The following is a 12,888-nucleotide window of genomic DNA, read 5'->3' as shown; positions in this document are numbered from 1 at the left end:
TACCACAAGAGATCATCCGGAAGCTTTATCAGTCTGTGCCACGCTGTGTGGCAGCTTGCATCCAGGCTAGAGGTGGGTCAACACCTTACTGAGCTCATTACTTTGTAGCTATGTAACTCTGAAATAAATCATTTAGTAGTTCTGAAATTTTAATCATTTTATATTCTGTACATAATCTTCCTATCGGCCAATTTTTGTCTCCATCGGACAACTCCTTTGAGCGTCAATTTTTTTGTTACAGAGTGTATATTAAATTGAGCATATCTGCGAAAACCTTTTCAAAAGTTATTTTAATGAAGTATGGTGATAGATGGGCATTTACAAAATAATGCAGATTGTTGATGCCAGTGCCTTGAAGAACATTTATTGTTAATGTAAGTTTAAGTTTCATAATTTATACAAGATGTATGAATACTGCATTTAGTTTCCCAAAGCATTTGGCTGGAATCATTCCAAGAATATAATTTTTATGCCGTATATATGATTATGAAATAATTTCTTATTGGAGAAATTTATTAAATTATTTTTTAATCTTTTTTTCATATTTTCTTTCTTTCTGCATAGTCTGGCAAAAATATATAGCTTGTGAATTACAAAGTTGTTCCATTGTTAAAGACATGAATCTTCTTTGTGTTACAAAAGCATATAATAATTACTTATCTTTGAAAAAGAACATCGTAAAATTAAATATCAAACAGAAGGAAGTCAAAATTGTTCTCAGCATTGCTTTAAAATATTTACTAGAATCTGTATGTATTTCAATAATTTGAAATATGGTGTTGATTTTTGGCATTTTGGTTTTTATTTATTTATTTATTTATTTATTTTTTCAGTTCAAATTACCTCATTGCTCTGACAATTTCTGTGGCATCTGTTGCCCAGGCTATGCATGAAGAATTTAAAGCTTTTGTTTCAACTACTTGCAATGTATTTTATGAAAAGCTCATGGAGGAAGATCCTTCTTCAATGAATTTTGAGGTACTGGTATTTATGCTTAAACTTATGAAAGTAGATCTCTTGCAAACAGCCTTGATTAAGAGAATATATTTCAAGAAAACATTGTGTAACTTATAGTTTCCATCAATTTGCTTGTAGAATTCTATCTTATTAAGTTTTAAAGATGACCCATAATATATTAAATTATAGACAGTAAATGCAATAAAGTTGTCACTGAAATGCACTATTTAACAGCTTTTTTAATTACTGGTGTTTAAATTATGAAAAAAACAGCAATAGCAAATTTCTACTAAATAAAAAATTTACTTTTTTTCCCTTTTTAGTTAGAAACGTGTGTGTATTTTTGTTTAACTTAATACTTGGTCTACTATTAAAAATAAGAGCTGTTATTTTCAAAAGCCTTCACATTTAACTGTATGTTCATCAGATCGTTATACATGTTCATTAGTACCAGGGGTTAAAAATATATTAGATATGCAAAATACGCTTATGAAAATGCATTATTTTATTTGAAAATATTGTTAAATTTCAGGAAATAAATGTCATAAATTATATAATTTATGAAAAATGTTTTTCTCACCAAGCTTAGTTGCTACTTCATTCTGCATAAAGAGTGTGTGTAATGTGGTATATTTCTTTAATTTACGTGCTTTAGAAGAGATTAAATTGTAAATACAACTTATAAGTTAGTTCTTTTAATGCATATTCAATGTATGTATAATTTCATATAAGAAAATGATGTGACTTCAAAAAGCATAAAACTGCAATATGTATTTAATTTGCCATGCTAGTTGCAAAACTTAAGCAGATACTCATGAAACTGGAGAAAAGGGCCTGTACAGGATAAATATAAAAGCGAAGCTTCACATATCATATGCGAAATCGTAAAAATCCTGCAGAAGACAAATGCTGTGCATGAGAGTAAGCAAAGAGAAGGTGAAAAAGGTTATTAAAGGTGTTCACTGGAAGTTCAAGTGAATTGTATGTGTGATGTGGCTAAAAGAAACTATCTGGTTCACCTATGCATGGAAGAAGGATTGGTAAGCTTGAGGAGGAGTGGACATGATTAGTGTAGCCTGAGATTCATATTTAGATTATTAAATTCTACGGAGAATCTGATAGAGATTGAGGGTACCACATAAGTGAATTGATGCTCCTTCCACACAGTGAATCCACGCTTCCTTGATTTTTATTATACAGAAAATATGCTGTTTTTCAAAACTACATTCTCCACCAAAAAACTAAAACAGTTACTTATCAAAGAATAGGTACTCTCACCTCTTAAGGCTTGTTCATTCATCTGGTATGAAATATAGAGAAACAGTGTCATGCAGCCAATTAAAGGAGATCATAGCCCTTATCAAGCGAATCTGTTTTATTCTTCATCATTTGTATTAATATCAGCCACTCAGCTGGTATGGTGGTTAGTGGCGCTGGCTATCGTATCGACGGGCCTGGATTCGACTTGGTGAAGGCATGGATGTTTGTAAGTGTATGGTGTTTGTGTGCCAAAAGTTCTCTTGAGAGCTAAGTGGTAGGGAAAGAGTGGTGGCAGATCCTTGGGCATCCCCCAAGCCGTCCTTCAAAATTTGGCCAGAAGCTTAACAGTTTGCTAGGTTCAGCAGTACCTCAATCACCTGTGGTAGTACAAAGGTGCTGGCCTAGCTTTTATCTGTTCTTGTGTCAATACCATACCACCTAGTTGGTATAATGTTTAGTGATGCTGTTTGCCATACTACAGATGGACTAAGACTCAAACCCTGGAAAATGCAGGGAAGCATGTAATGTAAGCATATAGTGTCTATGTGGCAAGGGGCCATTCAAAATCTGCATTGAGTTGAAGGTACTCTCAAGAGGATGGTGGTAGAGGAACAGAAATGGGAGACTCTAGGCCAAAACTCATGATCATTCTCTCTCCAAACTGGAATGGAAGCTTAACAGTTGTCAAGGTCCAGGGATACTTAATATACCTATGGAAATGCACAGGTGCTGGCCAGTTACTTGACTCCATAGTACATGCATCATATTTATTTTTGTATTAATCTTTCTGCGTCCTTTAAGTATAAAGTATGTTTGTATTCGGATTTTCATGTCTACCATGTCATTTCTTTCGGAGTTAATACAAAGCAAAAAAAAAAAAAAACTGTCCATTCTGAAATATTGCATGCTAGTGAATGTTATTTTTATAACACATGTATTAAATCTTGCATTTCAGTTGAAGTAAAAATTTGATCTGTGTAATAATTAACCTGTTTATTTTGCATTTTCTTTGTGTGTTATACATAAACATTTTTTTTTTTTTTTTTTTTTTTAGATTTTAAGTATTTGTGTGTCTGCAATGATGGTGAGTGCTTCAGAAGGGAGCTGTTTACCAATAGAAGATGTTGAACATTTAGCATCTTGGTTCAATGATCAACGATTCGATTCACCTCAAGTATGTTTGAAATCAATATTTTTTCTGTTCTCTGATATGCAATTTTAATTCAAAATAAAATTTTCTTGTAATCCTCTCTCTTCTATCGGCATAAGTGAAAAAATATAGCCCCATATATTTTTTTTATTGATAAAAATTTATATTTCTTGATTATTAATTAAGCAACAGTATATATATTTCCTAAATGTTAATAGCAACATTTTGTTTTCTTCTAAACACTAAATTCTTTAGATCTGCTTGTTACATAGGTTATCCAAATTTTTGCAACTGTTTTTTAATATAAATCATCCTCCACCCGAACATGGCATCTCGAAGCCTGAATTTTGACTTTGTTTTTAATTTATTTCATATTTTATACAAATTAATTTAATTTTTATTCAACAAACCCGGCGATTTGAAAGCGAGAAATGGTAATACTGTTCAAAATAAAATATTTTTATCTCCGGCGTCAGATTGTTGCTATTTGGCAAAATGCAAGATATTTATCTTTCAAGTTTAATCACTAATTTGGCTATTTGGAAGCAATGTGTTGCCACTGTCTAAATTATAATGCTTATCATCTCCATGCACCAGTGTGTTGCCTTTCAGTAAAGCTTAAGGTATTTACTTTCAAATTTAACCTTTCTGTTACTGAGTAGCAAACCTATTAATTGATTCTTTAAAATATGTTTTCTGCTTTTAAATTTGATTGATTTAAATGAAAATACATTTAAATCATGGCATGTCTAATTAGAAATGTTAAATATTTTTATGAAATGACCCTGGCTAGACTCACTAAAATAATCATATACTCTTTCCCTTTTATGATAACACTTTTAGGCAGCTGGCCATTCGATTTCTAGTTTTCAAAGAAATATTATAGCAAATATAAAAAGTTTTATGCCAACCCTTAACACCAGTGAATTTTAAAGATAGACTATTTTTACGTATATTATTTTTAAGTTTATGTGACATAAGTGAGAATAAAGTGATGCTTAATAATGAAGCTAAAAAGAACAAAATGTTGTGTTAACAGGAGTGAGACCAAAAATAGGTTAATAATCTATGATGCTCTGCGAGAGCATAAAAAATCTTAACAAATCCTCTGGTGTGACATTTAAATCCAAATCCTTTCAGATTTTCTTTCTGTCCCCCCTTTCCCAGTTTATTTTCAGAAACTGTAGCTCATTAAAATGTTTTCACATCATGAATAAAAATAAGGCAACAAAATATTTTTTTTAAAAAAGGAAATCGGAAAAGTTTCAGATTTTAAATTACGTCCAAAGGGGCATTTTTATAACATTCTGTGCATTACCTTTATTTATTAAATATCATGTTCTTCGCCCTTAAACCATAAAATTCAGTTCAAGAGCAATATCACAAAATAATTTTAAATTGAGCATATCTTTAGAATTTCCGATATGCAGTCTTACACCCTGGAGATCAAAATGTTTTTTCTGTACAATGTTGCCATTTCTCACTTTGAAATACTTGAATTCATTAATCAAAAATTCGTTAAAGTTTTAAAAATATGAAATCAATAATAAAACAAATTTCAAATTTGGGCTTTCAGATGCCCATATTTGCAATAGGATTACATCATTCGAAATTTGATGGCTCTAGGTACTGATATTTTATCACAGTGCGAGAAACATACATACATTTATGCAGATTCTTCATTATTTAATTTCTTCAAATGTAATGCAAGGCAATAATATTTGGTGGCAACAGTTTGAAAAATGGTACAGCCATTTATAGTGTTTCGACACAAAATCGCAGAACGAAAACAAGAGTCCCTCAGGGACAAAGCCCCTTTGGACTAAAAATAAGATAATATATGCAAAGGACAACAAATCTTATGACTGGGTAAAGTCTTTCAGAAGGTTAAAAATGGAATCTTAAATAAAACTAAAGATAAGTAACAAGTATTTGAAAACAGTAATTAGTGGCTGAAATGAATGTATTACTGAATTATATGAAATGATATCAGTATTTCAAATGGTATTGGAGATTACCTGGCACCCCATAGTATACTTAGCAGCAATTTATTGGTGCATTTTGGTGATGAAATATATTTTCGACATCAGTAGATGATAATTCAGAAGTCAAACAACAAAAATCAGTGTTATATTTACAAAATTTTCACAGGACTAGTTTCGATGGTTTTACTGAACCACCATCCTCAGCTGCAAAACTGCAAAATGGTGGTTCGGTAAAACCATCGAAACTAGTCCTGTGAAAATTTTGTAAATATAACGCTGATTTTTGTTGTTTGATTTCTGAATTAGTATTTGTTCGGTGTGTTATTGTGTCTTAATCAGTAGATGAATTAAACAGTTTCCCCCCTACACACTTCTGGTGGGTAATATCTGGGAAATGAATCAAACAGTTCTTTTTTTTCCATGGCTTTTCTGTGCTCCCATATAAACTAAGCTAAATAAATAGTCAAGTGATTTCTTTAAAACCGATTCAAAGCTTTTATTGTAACATTTCTTAGCAGTTGATAAAGAGTTAAAGAATCTCAAATGTGGTGAGATAAGTAGACTATACTGGAATGCCAGAAATTTCATGAACTCCGTGTAAAGACTACATGTGTTATGTTCCTTTCCTTGTTGGTTAAATTTTTAACTTTTTACTTTTGTCCCCATGGTCATTTGTTCGGGTTCTTAATTTGAATGTTTGTTCTTTTTTTATTATATATCATTGTTCTTGTGTGATACTTTAGCTGTTTTATAGTATATTTGGATTGATCCTTTTAATATTAATAAAGCTGTTTGTAAAAACAACATAATGAAAGCTAAAAATTTCATCTTTCTAAAAGAATTTTGCACAATTCTAGCATTACCACAATGAAGCACAGGAAAGCCAAGTCATGAATGGTATTTGGGGGGGGGGTTAACTAATACTCAGGTATGTTTGAAACTAGAATGTTAAATCAAATTCCATCTTATTTAATGATATTTTAAGTACAGTCATTCCTAGAAAGTATTAGTAGCTTTATTTATAATAATTTTGATAGAATGGAAGAAGAAAGTATGATTTTAAACATAAGTTTGGCATGACTAAAATGTGAATAAATATATTAATATTTCATTATCTTTGATGTCCTCTTACGATACTAGAGGTAAGAAATTTTTGGCATTTTAAATTTTATATTTTAAAATTAACTGTGAAATAAACTGAAACTCATAATTATGGGCATGTTAACACAACTTAAATATTAACAACTTGATTTTATCTCTGTGGTAAGTATGATTATTAATGATTTCAAAAAGGGATTGCAATAATAGTTGTTTGGTGACACCATTTTGCAGCAAAATTTTTGTTTTTTATGTCTTGATAATACCAGTTTTTAGCTCACCAAAATTAGCCTTGATGAAGTGTGACAGAAAAACGCCTTTTATTTTAAAATGTGGGCTTTGGCCAGGGAAAGGAAATATAGCCAATGTGAAGTTACTTGCTCACCAGGAAAACCAAAAAATTAGCCTAGGTTTTAATCATTAAAATTATGATTAGATTATTATTACTAAAATCTTTCCCTGTGTGTTTCTTTTGCCTAATTTTGACATTATTATGTCATTAACAGATACGACTAAATTAATAAATGTATAATTGTATAGATAATTGAGTCGGAAATCAGAAATATTAATTAGTTCAATTAATTAGCTCTGAATTTACATACATCATCTGTTTTGAACAAAGCAGCAAATGAGTTCCTTTACTTTTGATGCATTTATTTATTTGTTTAATTTATAATAATTTTTGTGAATTCAGAGCCGTTCATTGTGACATCGCAACACTCACTAAGTATTCTGAAAAATTAGTTGCTAAACTTAGTTTTAATAATTAAAATTCTGCATTACACTAATGTCATCTGTATCTTTAGAAGAAAATACAATATATTGTGCATGGGGAATTCAATATTTGGTGCATAATTTTCTAATCTTCTTAAGGAAAAAGCTTTGATATCATTCCAGTATGTCCAAATTTGTGTATCTATATGGCTTAGTTCATCACCAATAAGTGATGAACCAGGTAAGCATCTGCATATAAGCCAAATGTGACTGTCATAACTAATGATAAATCTTCAACTAAAATGAATCTTCAGAGATTTTAAAAAACAGTAATATGATAGCTGTAAAAATAGAGTTTTTTTAATAAGGATAAGTTGTATATGCTATGTTTCTCGGAGGATTTAGAGAGAAAGCAATTTCAGGGAGTACATTAATTAAACTATGCATCATTTGAGGTCTTAGTTATGACCGGTTACTCTACAGCTGGTGGGGAAAATGCTCAAGTTTTGCACGCATGAAAACAATGAAAAAAAAATACATCTAATCTGAAATCTGAAAGTTTAAGATTTTATAATATTTTTTTTTTCATTTACATGCACATACACATTTTGAGAGCTATATCAAGGGTATTTGGACTAAAAATGTTTAAAAACAGCCCATTTTTAGAATTTTCTATAAACAATCTCATGTGTTGGAGATGAAAATGTTTTATTCCATACAGTGTTCCCATTGCTCGCTTTGAAATCCTTGAGTGTGTTAATCAAAAATTCATTAAAGTTTTACAAAATATGAAATAGATAATAAAACAAATTTGAAATTAAAAATTCTGGCTCCCAAGTGCCCATGTTCAGGTGGAGGACTACGTTATTCAAACTTTGATTGCTCTAGTTACCCTTGTTTTTCACAGTGCAAGAAACATACATACATTCTTGCAGATTCATCATTGTTTAATTTCTTTAAATCTAATTAAATATAATACAGAGCTATAATATTTGGTGCCAACAATTTGAAAAGTGTTTTGACACAAAATGCAACCTCTTAATATATTTAAAACTGCATACAAACTACAAAAGCTATTTGGGGACTAATAGCACTTCTGAGTGAATGTCTCTTCAAGATAAAGAAAAGAGTAATGAATCCATCAGCAGCAATACAAGGATATTATTTTGTGATTTCTAAATAGAACACGGGGCATTAAAATGATAAAAATTGCTCTAACCTTAAATGAAACAGCAAAGCTGTTGTGGTCAGTGTGGTGGTTAGCAATGCTGTTTGCCACATTATTGGGCCCAGCTAGGTTTGCATGTTTGTAAATATGCAGTGCCTTTCCATCTTTGGGTTGCTTAAAATCCATCATGCCAAAAATCTACTCTAGAAGTCGGTAACAAGGAAAGAGAGGTATGAGATAAAATGCCCAAAGACTTGCGTACTGACAGGCATTCCACTGTTCTTGATCATAATGACTTTACTTGACTTAATGGACTTGACTTAATTTAAGTGAGGTGGATAAATAACAGCAACAGAATATAGAGAGCAGAATATCTAATGACCATGAATTAAAAATTGCTGTCGGCAGTTCTCCGACTACTACTACAGGATTTAGTATTTTATTAATTTTACACTAAAATGGATTATATATATTTTTTTTTTTTTTTTTGGAATTGTATCATTTTTTTAATGTTTAAAATTTTTAAGTATTAATTCACATTTCTGAATTTAAAAAAATTATAAGCATCCTTTTTAAAATAAATATGATTTGTTGTACATTTCAAATAGTTAATATTTTTAGGTGTTCATAGCCATGATGTTGTCATCTATTGTTTATCTATCACACTAATGGAATTTTAACTTTAAAATTGAATTACAGTGTTCTGGTATATCTGTATCATGTGGAATTTTAATCGAGGCATTAGAAAGATTTGGACATGGAAAAGGAGCTGAAATGAAGAAAAAGGTTCAAAAGGACTGGTTAAATACCTTGACAAATGAGGTATTTTTTTACTCTATTCTCTTTTGCATAATTTATCCAAAATAGCCCAGGGTGCTGAATACAGAGAGAAGCCAGGCTGAATAATCAAGAAGTTTTTAGAACACCAAAAATATCCCTTGTGAAATGTTCCATCATGTTTTTTAGGGAAGAATGCTAAAACTGTTAGCCAGGGTATCAAATACAGAGGGTATTTAAACTTTTTAGAATGATATGTAGCGTGTTTAATATTCAAAATGTTAGGTTTTTTTTTTTTTTTTTTTTTTTTTTTTTTTTTTATATTTGCTCTGATAACCTTTTCTTTCTTTGGCCTATAAATCTCTGTCATGATTTCCATGATAGAATGGTTTTCATAAAATTTCTAGGAATATTGATTTCTGCTCCTTTTTCACTACTTTCCAGAGTCCATTAATCAGGGTGGATATGCGCGTAGGAACACCTCTTTTAAAGAGACCATGGCACAATATGGTCCATAGCTGAAACATCAGGGGACTTTGCAGGAATATGTTGAAATGATATGTATGCAATACCTGCATCAGTCTTCATTTTTTCAATGAATGCAGTGGTACATTTTGAAGGTGTGACCTGTTGCTTTGTCTTGATAAAGTTTACTTTTTGAAAGTCATAGGAAATAGAGTAGTTCTATTTCCTATGAAATAGAACATATGCATTAGGAAATAGAGTAGTTCTGTAAATATCGGATGTAAAACTTTTACTTGATAATAAGTTGATTTTAACATTTTTTTTCACTTTTCTCATTTTTAATTTCGCAATGTAATTGAATCCTGTGACAGTCCTTTTACTGAAAATTTCTCTGCACTGATGGAACCACATTTGCACATTTTTTCATCTTCATTTTTGATAATAAATAAACCTTTTTCTGTTACAGTCATTTAGGTAAACACATGCTTCATCAAGGATCACAACGTATTTCTATTTATCTCCTGCTAAATAGTTTTCACATAGTGTTCTGCTTTGAGCCACACGCCTCGGCTAAAGCTGGTGAATATTATGTTTTTAGACTTTTTTTAGTTGTAAATGTGCTTAGGCGTCTGACCGGACATGACTGTTTGCTGCAAGACCACGTCTACAGAATTGGAGTGGTGGATTTCCCAAACTGTATTTGTGTGACTCCAATCAGCCTATGATTTTTGAATATTTAAATAATTGTATTGCACTTTCTCGGTATGAAGAGCTTGTGAGGCTTAAGCATTAATGTTTGGCATTTGTAAAATAAATTTAGTTGTAAATTTTGGTTTATTATTTTATTGTTACAGGAGATATATTTAAAGACTTTGTAATTCATTTCTGTGTCAGTGGATTTTTCTCTTGTTACCAATGATTTATCTGTAGAAATAGATAAACTGTACCTTTTTTAGGTATTCATTTGGGATCTCTGTTCCATGTAGAAGTAATGATTGACAGTTTTTCCTTTTCCGATTGATAATGTTGCTTATTTTGCACTTCGATGTTTGAATACCATGATTCATAATGTTTTTGAATTAAGCAATAGAAATATTTCTCAGTGGAAGGCACAAAAACATATCCTTCAATCTACAGCTAGTTTAAATGCAGCATTTTGAAATCTTAAAGTAGGAGACAATCTCTTATTTCAAATAACAAGCTGTTGCCAGAAGTATTTATTTCAAAACTTTTGATTTATACATTTATCTGTAGAATTAAGAACTGATCAGCATCTAGAATTATTTTTTGCCATTTTGTCAAAGTTTAATGTATGCCTTTTTGCATTGCATGTTAAAAATCAATTTTTTAAATTTCAGTATTGTATTTGCAACATTATATTCTCTCCATATGCCTTATGATAGGTTTCATATTTGGGTATTCATTTCTTTTTATTAGCTCCATGGGTGTATTTTTTTGTTTCCAGTTTAATGTGCCTATAATAGAATTTTAAAAACAGAATATAAACTTATGATAATAATCACCAATTACAAAATTTTGCATACTACCATTTTAATCTATTGTTAAACTTTTATATTAATTTTTATATAAATTTATACATTATTATTATTTGGTATTAATGATTCTCAAAAAGTTTTTTAAAAAAATTAGCTTTATTATATTTTTTATCATATGCCACTAAAATCAAAATCATGGGATGTTAATATAAGAACTGATTGTGACATTAACAGAATTTCAAGATACAGCAGAATTGATACTATAGAAATTATATATATATGAAGATCACGTTTTTGAAGTCTACAGAAGGGTTGTTGATTGAGCTCACTGTGCTTTTGGTGTTTTGCAGCAATCTGCTCATGGCGAAATCTATGGGCATTCAACAAAAGTATGATGAAAAAATGTGCTTAGAAGCAAATTTTTTTGGGGCCAGAACCTGGGGCTGATTCATGTAAGTGTGAATTCCTTTACCACCATCACAAAAGAGATCCTATATGTTGGCTTAAACAATTTCATCTCTTTCAAACTACAAATATTTTGAGCAGCTCTTGGGACCAGGGCACACCCTTCCACAGCATCATTATATGATATATGGTTGTGATTTGAGTCAAGGTGTTGTGATGGTGGTTGCAAGCCCGATGCATTGATATGTTTGATTGTTGCATCGGTGGGCTCTTGTTGGTTATCTCCCATTTGTGGGCATGACTAGTTGGGCCCATTGAACACTTGTGGAGCAATGTATTGTGGGCATGAGTGATGTAGTTCATCATTTTCTCAGGTGAGCAGGTGTGTGCTCCTGTCGAGGTCTACCACTGCAGCAGCCTGTAAGAGATAGTTGATTGATGCTCGCTGGCTGTGCTTTTGGTATTTTGCAGCAACATGCTCATGGCAACATCTGTGGGTATTGAAGAGAAGTATGATGCAAGGGTAGGAGTCCTATTGTCCTTGGGGAGCAAATTTCCATCAGGGCCAAAACCTGAGGCTGATTTGTTGAATTGAAATGCTTTATCATTGTCACAAAAGAGCTGCTATGTGACAACTTCGAGAATTTCAACTCGAAGTGATATTGTTTTGAGGGGCTCTGAAAACCATCGCACACTCTTTAGAATCACTTCTATTTCTCTTTGATAATTTTCATTTAAAAATCTGTCATTGTTAGCAATATCATGGTTTTATTTAACACCACATATGAATGAGAATATTCTCATTTATAGAATTTATTTGAGTAAATTTATTTATTTGAAATGATATGAATTAAAAAATATGGTATTCATTTGTGATTTATCCTGTGTCTTCATTTATAATTTTGTTAAATTTGGTATGCTGAAAGAATTTTCATGCAAGTTATTTATAAATTTTCAAAATCTAATATTACATTAATATTCTTATGAAGTTTCAAAACTTTAGAATCATAATCTGGTAATCCCACAAATTCAGTAAAGTACAAATATTTTTTACTTCCTTGTATGAAGTAAAAAGGAAGTATTGTAATCGCGAAAAGTTACAGGCAGCATATTTCAACAAAAATATCCATTTTGACCACTATCGAATGCAATTTAACTATGTTTTTGCATGATATCTGTATGTAAGGACAGAATAAAATACTCTTTTCCTCAAAAAAAAATTATAAAACTGCTTTAAAATGAATTCTGAAGATAATTTTTCGTGGCGTCTGTACGAACGTATTTACGTACATACATACGTATCTCGCATAACTCAAAAACGAGTAGCCTCAGAACGTTGAAATTTTGTATATAGGACTGCTATAACATATAGATGTGCACCTCGTATTTTGGTTAAAATCGGCCGCACCAAAC

General features: G+C 31.0%; 1 protein-coding gene across 3 annotated transcripts in view; it reads left to right on the top strand.

The window, feature by feature from the left end:
• LOC118187095 (focadhesin) overlaps positions 1 to 12,888 on the top strand; it is a 112,528-nt gene that overhangs the window by 63,714 nt on the left and 35,926 nt on the right. For all 3 annotated transcript variants that reach the window (XR_004757887.2, XM_035357289.2, XM_035357288.2), the window contains exons 22-24: positions 834 to 978; positions 3,272 to 3,391; positions 9,032 to 9,154. Coding sequence is in view for 2 of the 3 variants with exons in the window: in XM_035357289.2 (XP_035213180.2) it covers positions 834 to 978; positions 3,272 to 3,391; positions 9,032 to 9,154 (388 nt within the window). In the remaining variant the exon portion in view is untranslated. The remainder of the gene's footprint in view (positions 1 to 833; positions 979 to 3,271; positions 3,392 to 9,031; positions 9,155 to 12,888) is intronic.

The sequence above is a fragment of the Stegodyphus dumicola genome, chromosome 6, assembly GCF_044657685.1.
Source record: "Stegodyphus dumicola isolate Sdum_Otavi_A_Nest chromosome 6, ASM4465768v1".
NCBI lineage: Eukaryota > Metazoa > Arthropoda > Arachnida > Araneae > Eresidae > Stegodyphus > Stegodyphus dumicola.
The sequence above is the reverse complement of the archived record's forward strand: the minus strand, read 5'-3'. Positions and strand labels throughout refer to the sequence as shown.